The 22,464-nt window shown below is 40.8% G+C and overlaps 2 protein-coding genes across 2 annotated transcripts in view; one reads left to right on the top strand and one right to left on the bottom strand.

Annotated features, from left to right (window-relative positions):
* Positions 1 to 21,109, top strand: part of ly75 (lymphocyte antigen 75) — a 31,226-nt gene extending 10,117 nt beyond the window's left edge. The window contains exons 6-35 of the mRNA XM_059352096.1: positions 631 to 771; positions 2,060 to 2,260; positions 2,395 to 2,555; positions 2,630 to 2,737; positions 3,982 to 4,070; positions 4,183 to 4,352; positions 5,059 to 5,261; positions 5,360 to 5,502; positions 6,024 to 6,102; positions 6,473 to 6,544; positions 7,189 to 7,312; positions 7,534 to 7,569; positions 7,700 to 7,869; positions 9,605 to 9,672; positions 9,749 to 9,825; positions 10,249 to 10,385; positions 10,500 to 10,608; positions 10,948 to 11,111; positions 11,443 to 11,578; positions 12,071 to 12,291; positions 12,379 to 12,541; positions 13,339 to 13,503; positions 13,584 to 13,706; positions 14,233 to 14,418; positions 14,514 to 14,737; positions 14,854 to 15,061; positions 16,145 to 16,306; positions 16,394 to 16,510; positions 16,974 to 17,153; positions 19,209 to 21,109. Coding sequence (XP_059208079.1) covers positions 631 to 771; positions 2,060 to 2,260; positions 2,395 to 2,555; positions 2,630 to 2,737; positions 3,982 to 4,070; positions 4,183 to 4,352; positions 5,059 to 5,261; positions 5,360 to 5,502; positions 6,024 to 6,102; positions 6,473 to 6,544; positions 7,189 to 7,312; positions 7,534 to 7,569; positions 7,700 to 7,869; positions 9,605 to 9,672; positions 9,749 to 9,825; positions 10,249 to 10,385; positions 10,500 to 10,608; positions 10,948 to 11,111; positions 11,443 to 11,578; positions 12,071 to 12,291; positions 12,379 to 12,541; positions 13,339 to 13,503; positions 13,584 to 13,706; positions 14,233 to 14,418; positions 14,514 to 14,737; positions 14,854 to 15,061; positions 16,145 to 16,306; positions 16,394 to 16,510; positions 16,974 to 17,153; positions 19,209 to 19,384 — 4,313 coding nt within the window. The 3' untranslated portion in view covers positions 19,385 to 21,109. The remainder of the gene's footprint in view (positions 1 to 630; positions 772 to 2,059; positions 2,261 to 2,394; positions 2,556 to 2,629; positions 2,738 to 3,981; positions 4,071 to 4,182; positions 4,353 to 5,058; positions 5,262 to 5,359; positions 5,503 to 6,023; positions 6,103 to 6,472; positions 6,545 to 7,188; positions 7,313 to 7,533; positions 7,570 to 7,699; positions 7,870 to 9,604; positions 9,673 to 9,748; positions 9,826 to 10,248; positions 10,386 to 10,499; positions 10,609 to 10,947; positions 11,112 to 11,442; positions 11,579 to 12,070; positions 12,292 to 12,378; positions 12,542 to 13,338; positions 13,504 to 13,583; positions 13,707 to 14,232; positions 14,419 to 14,513; positions 14,738 to 14,853; positions 15,062 to 16,144; positions 16,307 to 16,393; positions 16,511 to 16,973; positions 17,154 to 19,208) is intronic.
* A 1,306-nt stretch (positions 21,110 to 22,415) lies between these two features.
* marchf7 (membrane-associated ring finger (C3HC4) 7) overlaps positions 22,416 to 22,464 on the bottom strand; it is an 11,101-nt gene continuing 11,052 nt past the window's right edge. The window contains exon 11 of the mRNA XM_059352518.1: positions 22,416 to 22,464. This exon is cut by the window's right edge and continues 88 nt beyond it. Coding sequence (XP_059208501.1) covers positions 22,461 to 22,464 — 4 coding nt within the window. The 3' untranslated portion in view covers positions 22,416 to 22,460.

Below are 22,464 nucleotides of genomic sequence, written 5' to 3'. Positions count from 1 at the left end.
TCTTGTTTTATTTTTTACTTTCTAATCTTTCTCTGAGTACCGACAAGATGCACGTTCATTTAAAAAGTGGAAAGAAATTGTTTTGCAACAGTTTTGCTAAAAACACAGTATTTATCAACCTAATGCGTCTCTGGAAACACCTGCTGCTGGAGAACAGCTGAACCTGCATCCTGTTGTGGTGTGCTGCTGTCGCTGGCTTCTATAAACTGAGACGTGGTGTCAGTCAGAGAAACAATGAGGCCAGTGTTATCAAGAAGCTCATTGTGCTGGTTTTTGGACACAGTGTGGCATTGGGATTGTTACTGTTGCTGAATAACTCATTAATAGTAGTGAATGGGAGGCTTTATAAAGCCCTCTCGCCTCTTCTATTGTGATACATTTGTTTTTTTGTTCTTAAAGGGAAGATCTTGTTCTTTTGCTCTGCAGTATGAACGTCAAGGATCCTGCAGCCGTCTGCTGATATGAGCTGTGTGAACGCTCTAATTTACAACATGTCACTGTTTCCACTAGCAGCTCTGTGTCCAACCCTTATTGCAACATGAAACATGTTTTTTATTTCTCCTCTCTTTGTGAAGTAAATGCCACTTCTCTGCTCTGCTGATTTATTTTTCTGTATTGTGTGTTTGACAGGAATGCCGTCCACCTCCCCGCTGATCGAGTCCGACTGTGGAGTCATGAACTCCAAACAGAACTTTGAATCTGAGTCGTGCAACAAGCGTCTGCCATACATCTGTAAGAAGAGAGTCAACGGCACTCAGGATACTACAACAGGTACGTTAGCTGCAAATTCTCCTGAATCATATTTAAATAAGACTAAAGCTCTTTACATACTCCACAAGAGACATTTGTTCTTGTTCTCGAGGTGGCAAGAACAAGAAAAACATATTTCTGGTCAGGACATTTCATACTTCTTTAGAAACTCTTCACAGGGCCCTCCCACTGCAGATTCACACATTCAGATTCAAATATCTGACCAATCAAACAATAGTTCTTGGAAACCACACAAGAACATAGTTCTGCCCAGATGGTGTGTCAAGAACAGAGAAATGTGTTCTCTCTCCCAGGGCTGCAAGAACAAAAGGACATGGTTCTGTTCTAGCAGCCCTGGGAGAGAGAACATTTCTCTCTTCTTGCAGAGTATGCATTAGCTTTAAGTGTCCACCGCCATGCTTGCACCTCTGAGGCTGTCAATGCTAAATGCTAACATGCTAATGTTAGGCAGGTTAACCATGATCACCAAAGTTATTACAGTTCATCCTAATTTGGACATGATTGTGCACTCATTGCAATGATCATCCAATATTTGAAGATATTTCACTTCAAAGCCACAAATGTCCTGGAGACCTACTGCACCAGTTCACCTGATCCACATGATCTGCTGGTTATCAAGCAGCTGAAGCTCCTCAAGTAAGGAGCAGATGATTATAATCAGGTGTTAGAGTGGGAGCAGGGAGACGAGATCATCAAAGTCGTTCCAATATATCTTCAAAGATCTTAAATATTTGTGGCTATTCATCCAACATTGTGGAAATGTTTCAGTTTGGACCAGCTGATGGATGAAGTGACAGGAGGACGGTTGATTGCTTGGCCTCCGTCACTGTTACAGCTTCACACTCACCACTGCTCCTCCTGGGTCTGATGGATGCTGAGCCATCAACCTGCCATGGCTGCAGCCCTAGCAGTGCTAGCATACACTCAGCAACAGCTAGCTAGTTAGGATGAGGAGATCTGGTCGATCATTTCCACAGTTACATGTCTGATGCTTGAAATGTTAAAATCCCTGATAAATGTCCTGTAGATGGTGAGAGCGTGCTCTAGTCACTGAACTTCCAGTTTCAGTTTCTTTTCCTCAGCAACACATGTCGATCAGATGAACATATGTGGAGAAAATCAAAGATTGCTAGCAGTGATTCCTTTCAGTAGACAGATGTTCACATCAGAGCTGTGGCATGATGGCAATAGCTTCGTTGCTCTTCAGTTTTATCATAAAGTCCTTAGATTAAATTAGTCGTTTTGGGATAGAAGTGACCTGACTGCCCTCTGTCCATTCTCTCCACAGAGTCTTTTGTGTATTCAGAAACGGTGTGTTCAGAAGGTTGGGTCCCCTGGAACGGCTGGTGTTATAAGCTGGTGAAGGACAGACCCGGGAACTTCACAGACGCCCTGATGACCTGTAACAGCACCAAGGAGGGAGGAGGCTCTCTGGCCAGCCTCCACTCCATCGACAGCAAAGAGATGATCAGCACCAGCTTCCATGCAGGTCAGTCTGTTCTCCCCACAGCCTGATTTATCATCCATCATCTATCATCTATCATCTATCACCTCCATAGTGATGCTTTATCTGTGTTACTGTCCATCACCTCCATAGTGATGCTTTATCTGTGTTATTATCAGACGGCAAGCCGCTGGACGTGTGGATCGGTCTGGTGGGTGTCGGGGTGAATCCCACCGTCTTCAAGTGGATCGACGAGGAACCAGTCAGCTTCACCTACTGGGACCAGAACCAGCCAGTCCAGCCCACTCTGGACACCAGCTGTGTCTTCTACTCTGGACAGGTGCAGTATTTAGTATTTAGTGAGGCCTGTTGTTGTGGCCTGAGTGTGTTTCTGACTGTGGTCCTGCATTAAAGGCTCACGGCTGGCGGGTCGGCGACTGCACCCAGCGGCTGCCTTTCATGTGTCAGAGGAAAGGGGAAGTGAGAGAGGCAGAGACTCAGGCCGGATGTAGCTTTAAGGATGTGAGTATTGTCTAATATCCCTTATTATTTAAGAAACCTGCACTGTGGTTTCCACAGATTAGTTCCTGGCCACATTAGAATGTGATGTGTGATATACAGTTTATGTTCCACACAACTTGTATGCAAATATCCAAAAGAAACACAAAGTCATAAAGAGAAAGATCAGTAGTCATGCCAGTGTGTTTTAAGTATTCTTTTAACTTGTGTTAAGGTCAGATGACACTTCAGGTTTGAGTCATACAGATCTGTCGCTGTATTATCAGAACAATGTGTGGTTGCATGAATGCAAAAATGAAACTAGAGTTGACTTTGATGGTGAAAACCCAGATGAATACAGATCAGACTGTTCTAAATAGAAACTAGATGTGAGTGTGAACATGACAGAAGTCTCTCTGCTGTCCATCCCCAGCTTGGGATAAATAAAGTCTATCTATCTATCTATCTATCTATCTATCTATCTATCTATCTATCTATCTATCTATCTATCCATCTATCTATCTATCTATCTATCTATCTATCTATCTATCTATCTATCTATCTATCTATCTATCTATCTATCTATCTATCTATCTATCTATCTATCTATCTATCTATCTATCTATCTATCTATCTATCCATCCATCCATCCATCCATCCATCCATCCATCCATCCATCCATCCATCCATCCATCCATCCATCCATCCATCCATCCATCCATCCATCCATCCATCCATCCATCTATCTATCTATCTATCTATCTATCTATCTATCTATCTATCTATCTATCTATCTATCTATCTATCTATCTATCTATCTATCTATCTATCTATCTATCTATCTATCTATCTATCTATCTATCTATCTATCTATCTATCTATCTATCTATCTATCTATCTATCTATCTATCTATCTATCTATCTATCTATCCATCCATCCATCCATCCATCCATCCATCCATCCATCCATCCATCCATCCATCCATCCATCCATCCATCCATCCATCCATCCATCCATCCATCCATCCATCCATCCATCCATCCATCCATCCATCCATCCATCCATCCATCCATCCATCCATCCATCCATCCATCCATCCATCCATCCATCCATCCATCCATCCATCCATCCATCCATCCATCCATCCATCTATCTATCTATCTATCTATCTATCTATCTATCTATCTATCTATCTATCTATCTATCTATCTATCTATCTATCTATCTATCTATCTATCTATCTATCTATCTATCTATCATCCCTCAGGGCTGGAGGAGACACGGCAACTCCTGTTACCAAGTTAACACCAACCAAGTGTCCTTTAAAGATCGCTGTAACGTCACCATCAGGAACAGGTAGAGGCCAGCTGGTGATCTGCTGCTGGATCAGAAATACACACTGACACTCAGCAGCTGCTGCTGCATCAATACTTTCTGATATTCTCATATTTGACTGCTGCACTTCCAGGTTCGAGCAGGCATTCATCAGCCGTCTTCTTGGAGAGCAGATCGGTAAGACCACTCAGTATTTCTGGATCGGGCTGCAGGACATGAAGAACACGGGGGAGTACCAGTGGCTGAGCCAGGACGGCTCCCCAGGGCTGGTCACATACACCAACTGGGGCTGGTTCGAACCAGGTGAGCAACAACTGATGCTGCTGCTCCTCAACTAGTACTACTGCATGAAATAATAGTAGTTTAAAGTGATGCATTTCATTCTGAGCTTCTCTTTGCAGATGATGCAAACATAACCTTTTAGTTTTCCCTGTTTGTCATGCAAAACACTTACAGCAGTATACATACAGGTGCATCTCAATAAATTAGAATATTAAAGAAACGTTTATTTATGTCAGTAATTAAATTCAAAAAGTGGAAATAACACATTATATAGATCCATTACACACAGAATGAATCATTTCACTTCTTAAATTATTTAATTTCTTCTAATTATAATGATTTTGGTTTACATTTAATGAAGACCTAAAATTCAGTGTCTCAAAAAATGTTTAATATTGCAAAAGACCAATTTTAAAAAGTATGTTTGATATGTAAATGTTGGAGTCTGAAGAGTATGTCCACCTTTATGCACTAAAGACTTGGTGGGAGCTGTTTGACTTGAACTACTGGAAATGGACTTTTCCATATTATTCTGATTTATTGAGATGCTCCTGTATATATAAATGCTGATGCTCTAAAAGTTTATTATGTCTGTATACCAAATTTAATTAGCTAAATAGAAGAAACTGTACATTTTAACCTGAAAGATATATGTCAAAAATATTTGAACTAGCAGTTTCTCTCATCATCTATCTTCTTCTTCTTCTGTGTTCCATGTGTACTTTAGATCGTGATGGCGGCTGTGCTGTGATTTCCACTGCGAAGCCTCTGGGCAAGTGGGAGACCAAGAACTGCACCATCTTTAAGGCCGGGACCATCTGTAGGAAAGACCTCGGTCCCCCTCCGGCCCCAGAACCAGAGCTGGACCCCACCTCAAAGTGTCCTGATGGATGGGTCTCCAGAAACGCCAGCCCCAAATACTGCTATAAGGTGTGTGTGTGTCTGTCTGTGTCTGTGTGTATGTGTGTGTCTTTATGTGACAAAACGCCTTTCAGAGGCGGTTGTAACCTGTAGTTTCACCTGGTCAGGTGTTCCACGAGGAGCGGCTGAGCAGGAAGCGCTCCTGGAAGGAGGCGGAGCAGTTCTGCTCTGCTCTGGGCGCCGAGCTGCCCAGCTTCAGCAGCAGCGCGGAGATGAGGGCGCTGCACAGCATCATGAGGGAAACCATCAGGTATCCTCTCAACTACTGTTAGCATCAAGCTAGCTAACACTGATGCATGAGCAAATATGAATTAATTGATGTTTTAAGTTTTATTCAACCTTTATACACACTTCATGCTTCAGATTATGGAGGGACTGTAATTACCTGTGACCTCACTACTTCTTCTTCTTCTTCTTCTTCTTTTTAACCTCTTCATAGGCTAATAACTCAGAGATCCACTTCCTCTAACACTTCACTTGATCATTAAAATAAACCCACATTTCAAACGGTAATGCTAAAAAGCACAAACCAAGCCAGGAACAGGTGTAGTCATGGACTCAGACCTGGACTTCAACAGCCACATTAAACAGTTAGGAAGTCAGAACACTGTCACCTCAAGAACATATCACAGATTAAATGACTGATGTCTCAGGATGGGTTTTATCACGGGTTTATCTTCAGCAGACTACTGCAGTATAAATAAAATGACCACATCCTGTTTCAGAGCAGATTAATGAGTGTGAATGACGGTGCTCTGGTGTTTGTTGCAGTAATAATCGGTACTTCTGGGTCGGCCTGAACAGGAGAAACCCCGCGGATCGCTCCTGGCAGTGGAGCAACGGGCAGCCTGTGAGTACCACTCTAACACCTCCCTGATATATATAATATACATGACATATTCTTTACAGAAATATTCTCTGTAAGTATATTGAACACTAGAAGAGGCCTTGGAGAGTGCAGACCTGTTCCAGCTCTATCTTGTAATATATTTAGAGTACAGTGATTCAGATCTGCTTCAGGACTGAACGGTTCTTTCTTGGCCCGTGCTCCATGTTTCCACCAAGGTTTCTGAAAAAGAGGCAGTAGTCTTTCTCTTATCTTCATGAACCTTAAACAGCCTCCCTTATTCATGTCAAACACAAAACATCTGGCTGTGTTGCATTGCACAGTATTGCTTGTGTTTCTTGGTATGAATTATGTTTATTTATATCTCAAACAGGTATCTCTGGATGTTTTACAGCAAGACTTCCATGAGGATGATGCGTACAATCGGGACTGCGCTGCATTCAAGGTACACTTGGTAGATTTATTCTACCTGATGGAAACTTAAAACTTGTTTTTATTCCGTATTTATGTACCCAGTTATGTATTTTTCAAAGGTCCCATACTGAAGTGAGATCTCCGTGTCTTTTTTTAATTATAAAGCAGGTCTAGGTGCTATTTAAGTACTGTGAAAGTTAAAAGTTATTAAAAAAGCCTAATCCACGGAGAAATGCGGATTTATACTGCACAGCTTGATCTGTGAATTAAGTTCTTTTCCCTCAGTCACAAGAAGAGCCAACACTGTAATCTGTCCCAATTAACTCAGTGATTTCACGTCCGACATGGTGTCCTGAAAAACCAACAAATACGGCCGTTCAGAACGTGTTTTCACATCATGAGGACCTGATGACCACGCGTCAGCATAAAGACTGTTTATTCTGGTTCACTCAGAAGGACTCAGCTGGTTTCTCTTGCTGCTGCCCTCCATTTAACAACTGTTTTATCTTAACCTTTGCTCTCATTGAGCTTATCTCAGTTAGTGATTGTGTTGTCAGAAAGAGAGACGTTCTCTTCTGAAACTATCACTCAGCTCATATAAACACATATAAAACAGCTCTTCTTCTATGTTTCCTCTCATGATAAAAGCTGCACAACAATCTGTGTCCCTGTTAGAGTTCCAGGAGCACGTTGAAGCACCTGTTTGTGTTTCTGCTGCACGACTTGCCTCCCGCGCCGTTCTACGCCACGCCGTTCCACTGTGACGCCCGGCTGGAGTGGGTCTGCCAGATCCCCCGTGGTAAGAACACACATATATCAGATCTGATAGGTTCATCAGGGCTGCTCCATTAAAGGAACAGTAATACTAGCAGCAGTAGTAGACTTATCTGTACAGTTTTATTCAGCACAATAAAAAGTAAGGACACATATTAGTGACATATAATTTATAAAAACTCAAATCGTGATATTTGTGTGTTTTTGATTCTGCTTCTAACTCATTAATTATTTATGCTTCAACAGGAAAGATACCAAAGGCCCCAGAGTGGTACAATCCTGGTAATTATTCAATCTTTGTTGAAGTCTACTTACCTTTCATGTCTGTAAATTATATTTCTGTCTATGGTTGGGGGTCATATGTCTGATGTCTAAATTATATCTTAATTATTCAGCATGTTGTGTTTTTCAGATGGACACCATGAGACGTCTGTCTTCTTGGACGGAGCAGAGTTCTGGTTTGTTCAGGAGCCTAAACTAACGTTTGAGGAGGCAAAGCTCTACTGCAGCACCAACGAGAGCCGACTGGCTGCTCCACTCAGCTCCACCGCCGCCGACAAGATCTACCGCTACCTCAAAGACGTGAGTTAGAGACTGTCAGTAGACTGTATGATAGTTAGAGGAGACTGTCAGTAGACTGTATGATAGTTAGAGGAGACTGTCAGTAGACTGTATGATAGTTAGAGGAGACTGTCAGTAGACTGTATGATAGTTAGAGGAGACTGTCAGTAGACTGTATGATAGTTAGAGGAGACTGTCAGTAGACTGTATGATAGTTAGAGGAGGCTGTCAGTAGACTGTATGATAGTTAGAGGAGACTGTCAGTAGACTGTATGATAGTTAGAGGAGACTGTCAGTAGACTGTATGATAGTTAGAGGAGGCTGTCAGTAGACTGTATGATAGTTAGAGGAGACTGTCAGTAGACTGTATGATAGTTAGAGGAGACTGTCAGTAGACTGTATGATAGTTAGAGGAGACTGTCAGTAGACTGTATGATAGTTAGAGGAGACTGTCAGTAGACTGTATGATAGTTAGAGGAGACTGTCAGTAGACTGTATGATAGTTAGAGGAGGCTGTCAGTAGACTGTATGATAGTTAGAGGAGACTGTCAGTAGACTGTATGATAGTTAGAGGAGACTGTCAGTAGACTGTATGATAGTTAGAGGAGGCTGTCAGTAGACTGTATGATAGTTAGAGGAGACTGTCAGTAGACTGTATGATAGTTAGAGGAGACTGTCAGTAGACTGTATGATAGTTAGAGGAGGCTGTCAGTAGACTGTATGATAGTTAGAGGAGGCTGTCAGTATACTGTATGATAGTTAGAGGAGACTGTCAGTAGACTGTATGATAGTTAGAGGAGACTGTCAGTAGACTGTATGATAGTTAGAGGAGGCTGTCAGTAGACTGTATGATAGTTAGAGGAGGCTGTCAGTAGACTGTATGATAGTTAGAGGAGACTGTCAGTAGACTGTATGATAGTTAGAGGAGACTGTCAGTAGACTGTATGATAGTTAGAGGAGGCTGTCAGTAGACTGTATGATAGTTAGAGGAGACTGTCAGTAGACTGTATGATGGTTAGAGGAGACTGTCAGTATACTGTATGATAGTTAGAGGAGACTGTCAGTAGACTGTATGATAGTTAGAGGAGACTGTCAGTAGACTGTATGATAGTTAGAGGAGACTGTCAGTAGACTGTATGATAGTTAGAGGAGACTGTCAGTAGACTGTATGATAGTTAGAGGAGACTGTCAGTATATATATATATATATATATTAAATATATATATATATATATATATATATATATATATGATGGGCTCATAGTGGCATCAAACCAACTGGAACAACTACTGAGTTTATCTCAATCGCTGCTGACAGTTTTTCATGAGAATCCAGCTGGAAGCAGTCAAAAATAAAGTAGAACAAAGTTCTGCCTCCAAGCTAACCACAGAAAGGAAAAAATAAAAGCATTAGTTATTAAAGCTTAGTGACATTTACTCCACTGCTGTTTTCATTCTGGCTCTCGTGGATCGTCAAACTTTATGAGGCCAATCACTGGAATATGTTTCTGGCACTACAGCCAGTGATTTACATAAAAAGGATTTTATAAATGTCACATGTAATCAAATATATTTAAGTGGTTAAATGTTTTTCACATGAAGTGTTTTATTGTGCTTTGTTTCTGCTGGACAGATGGTCCCATGTTTACTGCCTGACACATTCACCCTCTCTGTCAATTCTGTTTAAGACAAATGGTAATTAAGTTGATTATATAATTATTTTATCATGTGATACTCTGTTTGTATATTTTGAACAGATGTCCGGTTCGCCCCAGCAACACTGGTGGGTTGATTTCAGAGAGCCGGGACGGATCTTCCCCATGACGTAAGCCACAACATGCAGTTTGACTCTCCATGTTGTAGAAACAGAGAGATGCTGACTGACTTCCTGTTTGTTCCAGATACACCCAGATGTACTTCTATCATTCAGTCTTCCTGGGAAAATGCACCTCCATCAGTGCTCAGAACATATTCCCTGGTGAGTCAGTGTTTCTGTATAGCAGCGACGGCTTAGGATGCTTTTATTCTCTTATAGTGTGTGGATAGAAAACACCCAGCAGTCCTTTAAATAATATCAAAATAAAGGCCCTGAAAATGTTGGTGGAAAAGAAAACATTTTGATGAATATTTAACCTTCTACAAAAATCTTAACATCTAAAATAAAGTTTTACTGTGTTTGGCCACAGTTTCTAACCTGAAGGTAACAAGATAAAACAAGATAAAAACTACAACAAGATAAAACCGCACATATTTAAATGTTTGGAAAAAAAAAACCCAGAGTAGCTGAAAATTGTGAGATAACAATGGATTAATCTGTCTTTAATCCTTTCACAGAATATCTAATGCCAACCACTTGATGGATGATAATATTCTGTATTCTGTATTAAATGTTTCCGTGCAGAGCATGAGCGGAGCTGCCGGCAGCGGCTGCCCTTCGTCTGTGAGAAACACAACAGCACGTCGGTGGAGAGAAACCCTGCGGAGGCCCAGCCTGGAGGCCTGTCCTGTGGGAACTCTTCTCTGGCCTTCAGGAACAAGGTCTGATCCTGCAGCACGACTCACCTTTCAGCATTTAGACACCGACCAAGAAACAGATCAACGTCTTCATGAAGCTGAACACTCTGACTGAGACCAAGCTGTCTTTTCTTTCAGTGCTACACATTAATGACGAGCTTGAAGCCTGTTTCATTCAACTATGCCAACGATGAATGCCAGTCTGTGAGGGGAACCCTGGTCACTATAGCGGATCAGGTGGAGCAAGGTGAGGATGTTCTGTAACGACCAAGACGAGCATAGTTAAAGGAATATTAACTATTAATATATAATAAACAATAACTATTACTGAGTACCTCATACAACCTCACTGTCCCTCCAACGTGCCTATCATGACTCTGATCATGTGAAAAACATTGTTTTATATGTTTGATAAAGTTTGAATGTAAAGCCAGAATCATACGAGTTTCATTTTCTGAAATAACTGACAAAAAATATTTAACTTTTTCACAATATTCTAATTTTTTGAGATGTACCTGTAGGTATCAAATAATAACCCTTCAGTCCTCTATTTGAACACAAAACCTTGTCGTTCTGTGTGTTTTAGACTTCATCACCACTCTTTTGCCGAGAATGAGAAACATGGAAAAGATCTGGATCGGTCTAAAAATGTCTAAACGGGACGACCCAGAGTGGGCCGACAAGTCCCCAGTGAACTACATCAACTTCAACCCGCTGCTGCTGGGCATGCACCGCGCTATCAAAGTCAACGTGAGTTCACTAATCTATTCTATGGAGACTCCAGCAGTCTCACATCCGTCTGTTCACAGATCTGTGGGAGTTAAACTGCACATGTGAAAAAGTTGTAAAGTCTTTTGTGGCCCCAGAGGGAGCTGTTGACATTTTATAAATATCCTCAAGTTTGTCTTTTTGGGCTGAAGACTACAAGTTTCACAATGAATAAAGTCTGATGATGTGGAGTTACCAAACCTAGCTGGCTCTTTACTGTGAGCATTGGACACTGGTAGCTCTTAAAGAAGACTGAAACACATTTAGATTCACAGTGTAACTTCTGTTTGTCCCTTGTGTTCTTCCTCAACAGTCGTGGGATCTAGACAGCATGGATCTGTGTGCGTTTATGATCAATGACCCTGACTCTAACTCTGGCATTATGGGAACCTGGGACTATTCTTCCTGCACACAGTTAAAGAATCTGGCCATTTGCCAGCATTATGCAGGTAAAACACCACATCCAACACTCTACTGCTTTATTATCCACATTTTATTTTTAGTAAATATGGATTATTGATTTTGTTTTATTTGTCAATCCTGTAAAATATATTTGAAAGGGCAGTAATTAACAAATGGAGAAATACTGAACTTATTTAAATAACTCAATAAATTACACAGTTAATGCTAAATAAAGGTTCTGGGCTGTAGCCAGCGAAGGTTTTAATCTTGTCAGGAAGAGATCATAATGCTTGGAAATGAGGCAACATTTAGCAACAGAAAACACTGAAGACGATGGTTTTAAAATGGGGCCCTTGACCTTTGACCTCAGGACATCTGAATGGGTTCTATGGGAACCCTTTACAGACATATCCATTATTATAAGCTTTACATGTGATCCATTACAATAAATGATGCAATCAGTTCATTGTTTGAGTCCATTGACTCTCCTGAGGTATTGTAGCCAAACCTGATTAAAACCTGAGTCTCTGTCCCTGCAGACGTGGTGGAGGGGCCCAACATCCCCACCAAGCCCTTCAGCGTCAACAACCACACCATCCTGCTGCTGGCCAGGAACCTGACCTGGTTCGAGGCCTTGGAGCAGTGCAGGAGTAACAACATGGACCTGGCCAGCGTGGCCGACACCTTCCTGCAGTCCAGCCTCTCGGTGGCGGTGAGCCGGGCGGGCGCGCCCATGTGGATCGGCCTCTTCAGCGAAGACGTGAGCCTGCAGAAGAAGGGCTGCCTTTATTTAATCCACTGCTTCTACGAGATCCTCCCTGAACTGTTTGTTTGTTTCTTTATCCAGGAGGGGATCCACTACCGCTGGACCGACCACAGCCACACCGTCTTCAGCCGCTGGTCCTCCGACGCCACCAGCGGCTCCTGCGTCTACCTGGACACCGACGGCTTCTGGAAGGCCACGGAGTGCGAGGAGGCGCTGGGAGGAGCCATCTGCCACAAACCACACGGTGAGATGAACAGCACCTCCTCATACAGCTGACTGCTGCTATCAGAGCCTTCAGGGAGGAACTCCAAGTGTCTGAGTCTGTTGGGAAGGAAATTTAGCTTCCCTGTTTGTCCTCACAAGATCTGGATGTTATTCCAATGGATTGATTTATTGGTTAACAGAGTGTGAATATTCTGCGATGTTTTTTGTTAAAAAAGCTTGACAGAAGTGAGAAATTAAAATTTCTATTTTTTAAAGATTTAAATGCTTTAGAAACCTGGGACTATTGAACTTTTCTGTTTCTACCTTTTTTTTAATACTCAATCTGTTCATTTGTGTTCATTTAGTGTGCTTTTGACTAAAGCACACTAAATAATAATCAAGATTCCCAAACCTTCTTGAACATCAAATTCAAAGGCTTTTCAGTGTATTTGCAGTCACACATTCCCTTTTAATGGAAGGACCCAGCACAGCTCTGTGTTAGACACTGGTCAAGTTTAATTAGTGAGACAACACTGAGAATGTTTTAATGAGAGCCAGCAGGCTTTAGAGGCTCAGCTAACAGTTAGAGGGAGAAAGAACGATGAATGTGTCAACACTTGTTGGTTGTGTCGTGTTACGTGGCCTCCGCTGCTCCTCCAGGCAGCTGTGGGACACTGAACATAGTGTTTAGTAAAAAAACAGTATCGAAAGAACTTTCTATTCTTGCACAAATGATATAAATTTCTTTCTTTTTACTCTTAAGGTTTGAAATCGACAGGTTTTATCACTTCCTTTTCTGTTGCAAAACTGATGAAAATGTGAATTCATGTGTTACAGAAGAAATCATCACCACACCAGAAGACGTTGCCGTGAAGTGTCCTCATAAGATTAATGGTCCCAACTGGATCCCGTTCAAGAACAACTGCTACTCCTTCCAGCTGGTTCCCAGCAGGTGGGACCAGTTCGACCAGGGACTGATTCAGGATACCTGCAAAAAACTTCGTAAGCATTTCACAGCATTGGGACATGTTGTTCTGTGGACAGACTGATGCTGTTGTTAATGGTGATGAGTTATATTCCAGATGCTGACGCAGACATCCTCACCATCCGAAATGAAGAAGAGAACGAGTTCATCAAGCAGCAACTCGTACCGTTTCAAAACTTGGTGGAGTTTGTGTGGCTGGGGCTGTTCAAAGATGAGAACGGTGGGTTTTTACCATCATGGATGGGTTATTGTTTCTCTTCCTCATGTTACTTATGTAGTGTTTTTAGACTTTTAACAGGTTTACAGTATATTGTTAAGGTCCTTTGTGTGTTCAGTTCAGACCTTTATTGTCTCTTGAAGAAGAATTTGATTTTACAGTAAAAACACGAACACAACATGCAAGAGAACATTAACAAAGTGCTGCTGAGCAATCAAAGTTCTGTGCAAATTAATCATATTAGTTGTACTTTTGTGTTGCTTTTTGCCCTGGGGGACCTGTATCTCCATCCAGAAGTGGAAAAATGAAGTGTATATATTTTTAGATCAATCATGCCTTTGGCAGAACGTGTCTGTCACAGATATGCTAAAGAGATTATTTTACTCACTACGTTTACAAACCATTTTGCTTTTGCACTGTAAGTTTCCAATAGAAAGAAATCAAACAGATGGTTGAACAGATACTAAATTATTTGTGTGTGTATTTATGTTCTTATACCAGGATTAATAGTATTTGTGTCCTGCTGTAGATAACCAGATGAAGTGGTATGATGGAACAAAGGTCCAGTATTCTAAATGGGCGCGAGGCCGGCCTGATGTTAGCGGAGCGTTCCTGGCCGGTCTCAGCGTGGACAGCAGCTGGATCCTCATCTCCAACCCGAGCCTGTTCGCTGAGTTCAAACAAAGGAGCATCGTGACCTGCAAACTGGACCACGGTTGGTGAATCACACTTATATATATATATAATATTTCTCTGTTGTTGTGAAAATATTTGATGCTCAAAATGATCTGACATGTTTTCTCTCCCAAGAACTCAAACAAGAGTACAACAAGTCGTCCTTTGATTTTGAACGTTACGGCAACTTAACGTACGAGGTCATGGCGGGGAAGCTGAGCTGGCAGCAGGCCGTGGAGGCGTGTGGGCGGCGTGGAGGTCACCTGGCCAGCGTCCACGACGCCGCGCACGCTGCTCACCTGAAGCTCATCGCCAAGACGGACGGCTTCTCGCTCTGGATCGGCCTCTCAGACCAGGACGTAAGAACCAAAATGTTTTACAGGAACGTCCCAGATATATCTCATGTTGGTATAATCATAATTCTTTGCTCATGATTCCACTTGCCCAGCTGGCTAACCTCTCTGTCTGTGTGCAGGTTAGTGGTTCAGCCTTTGAGTGGTCTGATGGAACCAGTTTTGACTACAGACCCACCATCTCTGAGTCACCGGGGGCCTCCAGCTCAGGCAAACAGCAGGCCAGCTGTGTCTTTGTGACCCCTGATGGAGCCTGGGTGAAAACCAACTGCAAAACCGTGTTGGAAGGAGCCGTCTGCTACACCACCTCCATCACCACCCTAACCCAGAGTAAGACCAGAGTTTATAGAGATAAAATGGTTCTGAAGAGAAAACTAGCACCACTGCATTATTACCAAGATATACAGAGGCTCATGCTTATATAATAATGTTCCAATGTCAGATATTTTTACATTTAATGTGACCAAGATTCAAATAATGAAGTGAACGGTCCTGCTGAATGTAGCTACATGCTAATGAAAGGACACCTTCTCTAACACATGCTGTAACATGTTTGACTCTGAAGTCTGTTGGAGATTTCTTCATGGCAGAAATTGCAGCCACTATTCTACCACAGTTTCTACACAGCTACATGTAGCTACATGCTAACGCCAGGAGAACCCTGTAATCTTGGTTGCTGATTTGCCAATTTCTCACCTTCTGTAACACACGCTGTAACATGTTTGACTCTGTAGTCTCTGTTGGTGATTTCTTCATGGCAGAAATCGCAGCTGCAATATTACAGCTACATGCTAACGTTCGGTAAACCTGTAATCTTCGGTTGACGATGTTCATTTTTTCCACCATTGTGTGGACTGTGTAGTTTTTTGCTTTACCAACTTTTCTTGGTGATTGGTCAAATTACTGATACTGTGATAGTGAAATGAGTCATTTCACAAGGATTATGACGCTCAAAAATTAGGCGATACCTATTTTGCTACATGACACGCCCCCTGAGACAGCTTCAGGTGTAACATACTTAGTTTAGTCCAAACCACCATCTTTACCTGAATCTAACCGAGTAGTTTTGTTGCCTAAACCTAAACAAACTTGATATCCACAGGGCAGGACACACCTACTGTCATATAGTAGTATAGATATAGAATATAGAATAGACCTTCTTGCTCTTCCTGGGGGCTGAAATGTGATCTGAAAGACCCAAAATGTGACTTTTCTCTGAGGGGCCTTAAAGAGACGGGCACCACATCAGGGCCAGTCTCTGGATAGAGGAGCAGGAGCCATCGGCAGCTGGAGAATAAATGTGTTTTTTGAACATTAAAGAATGGGAACATGTTTTAGTAGAAAATACTAGTATGAACCTGAAAATGAGAACAACTGGCATTGACTCCATCTCTCTGTTGCCGTGGTGACCAGGAGCCAGGCTGCAGGTGGCCCCGGAGGCCAATCACTGTCCTCAGAGCGGCGGAGCGTCCCTGTGGGTGCAGCATCAGGACCACTGCTACGCCTTCAGCATGAGCTTCTACAACCACAGCGTGTACAGCATGGAGGAGGCCAGGAGCATCTGCCAGAGCATGGGTGAGCTGTTATTGGGTTATGAAGGGTTATAATCAGTGGTCATCCCAAGCAACTTCAGTCCTCCAATAGTTGTTTCGTCCTCTACAGATGCTGAACTGCTGAGCTTAAAAACCAAAGAGGAGAACGACTTTGTGTCCAAGTTCATGTCTGCTGACCCGCTCATCACCAGCCGCGTCTGGCTCGGCATGGAGCTGGATGCTCAAGGTGAAGGAGGCAGTCATTATTATTATTATAATCATTATATCATTTGGGTAATATTACAGTTTCAAGCTGCTTTTTACTATCTGAATTCTGATTATATCCATGCATTTAATTCAAGAGTTTGACTTAAAAAATCTGCCTTTACTGTTTCTCAAATAACACTTGACAAAATAGGTTTGTTAAATCATTAACAAAGATATAAATAATAACATACCTGTCAATGCATTCAGAGTGATTGCTGGTTCCAATCCAGTCCTGAAAACAAACTAAGAAGAAATATATCTAGTGATTACACTGGAGGACCACTGCCCAGAGCGGCCAAAAACAAACCTTTAATCTGCATGATTAACTTCATTTGAGTCCCATTTTAACCCTTAACATCATCATTATTGAGACGTTTAGCTGTAGTAGACTGATGAGAGGCTCCCTGGCTCCCCTCTCATTATCTCCTGGTTCTTATTCTCAGGGAAGCCTCTCTCCTGGCAGGACGGCTCGGCTGTGGCGTACTCTAACTGGAAGTCCGAGGCCGCGGTCACTGGGAAGAAGCTGGAGCCCAGTTGTGCCGTCATGATGTCAGAGGAAGGAACCTGGAAACGAGTCAGCTGCAAGACGGCCAACAGTCGAGTCGTCTGCAAAACTGGAGCGAGTGAGTATCACAACACATTAAAGGATCATAGTTCAGACATGTGTATTTGTTTTGTTACTGAGAAAGAAAGTTAAGATAGATATCATTCTCATATCTGTGGTAAAGGTGTATCTGGAGCTTAGCTTAGCTTAGCTTAGCTTAGCTTAGTTTAGCTTAGCGTAGGCAAACAGTGAGTCCAAGAAATAGTCTGACATGAATATTCATAGAACAGGAAACTGTCATTTTTACACTTTGGACAAATTAAACATACATGATGTCACATGTCCATATATTTAGTACTTTTTTAGTTTTAAATGTGTTTATTATGTTTTAGAGCATAATAACAATAACATTGTTAGTACGAAGTAGCGCCTGACACATATATCAGTTAACAATATAATAATATATTTAAATAAATTAATATATTATAAAATAATATAATAATATCAGTATATTGGATCAGTATCGGTGTATATGCTGTCTAATATGTGCCGTTATGAAACTTTTTTTACACAATATATAAAGCAGAAAATGTATCTTGACTTGATTTAAAAATGGTGTCAGCTATTAATGTTTTTTTATTTTTTCCCCCAAATAGTCGGCAATTAACTTAAAGTGAACATTAAAAATGTTTATTGAGCTGTTTATTTTATTACTATTTATTCTTTATTTTCTCAGTTATCATTTATAGAATTAGCTGACAATATAATGCATTGTTTTTATAATAATGTTAAATAATATCCAATAAAGTTTTATGTTTGAGAAAGTAGTTCTCAGTGCACAATCCACATAAAACGGTCTATTTAAATTCTAGCTAAAAAAAATACTATATCAGCCACTATTAAAATATATCAGCCACTATTAAAATATATTAAAATATATCAGCCACTATTAAAATATATTAAAATATATCAGCCACTATTAAAATATATTAAAATATATCAGCCACTATTAAAATATATTAAAATATATCAGCCACTATTAAAATATATCTGCCACTATTAAAATATATCGGCCACTATTAAAATATATTAGCCACTATTAAAATATATCGGCCACTATTAAAATATATCAGCCACTATTAAAATATATCAGCCACTATTAAAATATATCGGCCACTATTCAAATATATCAGCCACTATTAAAATATATCAGCCACTATTAAAATATATCGGCCACTATTAAAATATATCGGCCACTATTAAAATATATCAGCCACTATTAAAATATATCGGCCACTATTAAAATATATCAGCCACTATTAATATATATCAGCCACTATTAAAATATATCAGCCACCCAGTGGCAGTTCTAGAGTAATGTCACTGTGGGGGCCAAGCAGGGGCCAGTGTTTAATCAGAGGGGCACATTAAAAATCATCAAAAATTATATTTAAGCATTCAAAACCTTTATTTTAGCTAAAAGTCTCATATTTGGAAGACTTAGATTGATTGAAGCACTGAGACTTACCAACATTAACAGTTATTTTTGTACGACAATGACATTTCTCATTTTTGTGCACAATTACTTTTTTTCATTTTGAAAGTGCACTACAGTGAGAATGATCTTTATATTTAGCTTTTATTGCACAATTAAACTATTATACAATGTAACATTCTGGGTTCCTTTTGTGTACAATGAGATATTGTTTGAACAAAAAATAGGTCAGAATTGTTCCGTCGTTCATCGTTATAAATTGATCATTTTATTATTAATTTGACACAGGGGCCACAGCAGGGGCCAAGGGCTGCTTCACAGGGCCAGTGGCCCCTGGAGGCCCCTGTGGCCCCTGGAGGCCCCAGGGGCCCCTGGAGACCCCTGTGGCCCCTGGAGGCCCTTGTGTCCCCTGTGGCCCCTGGAGGCCCCTGGTGGCCCCTGGAGGCCCCTTGTGTCCCCTGGAGGCCCCTGTGGCCCCTGGAGGCCCCTGGGTAGAACCGCCACTGCAGCCAGCTATACCATCAGTCTCAGCCACTATTAAAATATATCGGCCAGCTGTAACATCAGTATCGGCCTCAGTCTCTGATATCTGATGATGTTCCAGTAGGAAACTGACTGACTTCTGTCTTGCGTCCCCAGAGTCCGGAGGGTCCCCCGTGGCGTTGGGGCTCTTCATCGTGGTGGTCATCGCTCTTCTTCTCGCCGTGGCCTTCATCATCTACAAGAAGAAGAGATCCTACTTCTCTTCCACCGTGCGCTACAAGAGGACCTTCGATGAGTCCGACGCCACCAGTATAATAGCAGACGCTGACTGATCGGCTTCATTGATCGGCTTCATTGATCGGCCTCATTGATCGGCCTCATTGATCGGCTTCATTGATCGGCCTCAGGGAGTATTGATGATGTGCCTTGTGTGCATTTTAGTACTTTTCAGCAAGAGCAGATGCAGCTTTCACCTTTTTTAAATTATTTATTTATCCTGCTCAAGCCTGCAAAACCTTCCAGAATGATGTGTGAAACTGTAAATATCATTGGAGAATTGTGGATATCTGCCAAGTCAGTTAGTTAATCTGGGATATTTTAGATTGTTTATGAGGAGCCCTGTGTTCTACCTAATGTAAATACTGGGGCTGATCTCCTCTGGTACGTGTTCACGCTCTGCTTTCTGTTTCTTTCTTTTTTAGATTTTGAGTTTCAGAACTATATTCAGCCTTATGATGGGTTAAACTGCACTGATGTATGAGTGACTCCAAACTATCAAAAACACAACGTCCATTTATTGTCTTATAATGTGTAAATACTATTACTCAAACTATTCCACTTTTATTTCAAACTTCAGAACATTTGATTTCCACGTGGCTCCAATTAATCAATACATTAATAGACTTTTAAAAAGGCCAGCTCACCTGAAAATACAAAAAGTATTACATAAATACATCTAGATAGTTTCTCCTTCAGATACTCAAATACTGCCAACAATGAATAGTTGTATTGCTACATTTCTACCAAAGTAAAACTTTACAACATTTCAGCCATCTGGGTTGAGATCGCATTGGTCAGAATAAATTTGTATTTTAAGTTGGACTGTGCCTTTAAATAATCTTAAATTGATTAAAATGTCACTGACTGTGCCTTTTAACATACTTTAGAAGAAATGGGGGTATTTTAGCCACTTGGTTGGGTTATTTTCAGTGTATTTACTGGTTCTGTTGACTTATTAATACTAACAATATGCTGTGGTTGTCAAGTCATTAGTGACGAATGACAAATCTCAAACTTACGTCCTGCTGATGCGTTTTAAGTGTAGGACGCTGTCTTAGCTTCCAACAGATTCAGACATGTGTGTTTCTGTAGATCTGACTCTTCTATGCACTTAACTACTGAGCAAGAACGCACTTTAATACGTCGTTAATACGTCCAGTTCCTGTTGAAGCACAACGAGGTGTGGAGAGCTGGTAGAGACGTTCCTTTGCACTGGCGTTTGCTGTGAATGCTTGTAAATATGTTTTATAATGAGAATGAACCAAAGATGCTCTGAGTCATTGAATGTCTAAAGCGTTCCTTCACCTCGGGGACGGCTTGTTACCGTTCATATCAACTTCTACACCAAATGTTAGTGGGTGGTTTGTTTAGTTTTTAACTTTCCCTTAAACACTTCAAAGGTCTTTCAGCTGGAATCAGGTACTGCATCCTTCCAATAAAAGTTTCTGTCTTCAGACTTTCTTCTCTTTGCTGCTGTTGTTCCTCTGTTTTTAACCCTCGGGGCACTTTTCACTCATTTGTTCATAGTTTTAGTTGTGTTCATGCAGCATGAATTGTGGCAAGATTGTGTTTTTATTTGATCTTATTTCCAGCTCAGCGTTAATACACACACATATATATATATATACAGTATACACTGTGTATACACAAACAATAGTTACACTCTGAAGGTTGAGAATGTAAAATGCGACATTGAAACCCATTAAAAATGCAATTTTTGATCTCACTTCTGTTAAAGCATAATTCATGCATTTTATTAAATCTTGGTGTCACTCTGGGCTTTGTCCTTCATTTATAATATTTTTTTATAGCTTTCTTTTTAGGAGCGCATTTTATGCACTAAGCAGTAAGCACTAAGTCTGAGTATTTGACACTGCAAAAAAATAATGCAACAAAATCAGTGTATTATATTTAATATAAACATAATTTTAACTGTTTTAAAGTCTCTTGTCCTCCCTAAACTGCTAGTAAAGATTTGGCTGTAGAGCTGGTTTATTATTTAGAAAAGCGCTATATAAATCTATTATTAAATGCTGATGAGATCACAATGGTATTAGTGTAAATAATCCAGCATCTTCATTTTCACTTATCATTTTACGTAGATAGAAAACTCTCACCTCCCTTCTCTCCATTCAGTGCTATTTATTTGCCAAAAAGACAAAATGCACAATGAACAAAAATAAAGATGAATCTGACTGATATTTTATTTTTTTTTTATTTCTGTCGCTATCATATTATTGCTAATTCTTTTGGCCTTGAAATTCATGTAGCGAAAATCTGATAAAGTGACAACCCCAATTTATAGATAACCAAATATAAATCAATAGTTTGGTCCACTGACAGAAACTTTTTGAATCACTTCATGAAGTTCTACATTTTACAAATATCTAATAAGACAGAAAGACTTGACAGAACAGGCAGTTTGCATTCAATCTTTATTTCCAAAACTGAAAGAATGAAACTAGATTTGTACATACATAAAGCATTTCAAACACAGAGATGAAGTAAATGTGTTGATGGTTCTTGTCAGAGTGAAACGGACGACAACAGAAATAATAATCACCACTTGTTGTTTTCTTCCATCTATCATTTATCACACGAACAAATCCACTCCGCTCTCCTTCTACATCTCATCTCCTGCCTTTCACTTCAACATTAAAGCACTTGTGGTATAACAGTTAAAAAGACTTGCATTTTTATTTAATCATAAGTCAATAAAGTGCACTCTCATACAAACAGAAACACAGTGGTGTCAACCAAACATCTTTATAGACTAGTTCATTTCAAATTTGCATATCGACAAAAGCCAACTGCAACAAAGGCGAGACGTGTTCTGCTCACTCGGCGTTTCTTCTGCCGCTGGATTTCAGATGAACACGATGTCGAAGCATGTGTGAACTGGGTGAGCTCCCATAGGACCGTATGGTAGCTGGGTGAGCTCCCATAGGACCCTATGGTGCTGGGTGACCCCCCCCCCCTCTCTCTTAACTCTACCATAGGACCCTATGGTGCTGGGTGACCCCCCCCCCCCCCCCCTCTCTTAACTCTACCATAGGACCGTATGGTGCTGGGTGACCCCCCCCCCCTCTCTTTTTTTATTTTAACTCTCCATCCACCGCTGCTGAATAATTAG

Source organism: Centropristis striata, chromosome 2, assembly GCF_030273125.1.
Source record: "Centropristis striata isolate RG_2023a ecotype Rhode Island chromosome 2, C.striata_1.0, whole genome shotgun sequence".
Lineage (NCBI taxonomy): Eukaryota > Metazoa > Chordata > Actinopteri > Perciformes > Serranidae > Centropristis > Centropristis striata.
Note: the sequence above shows the minus strand (reverse complement) of the source record. Positions and strands in the feature narration are given on the sequence as shown.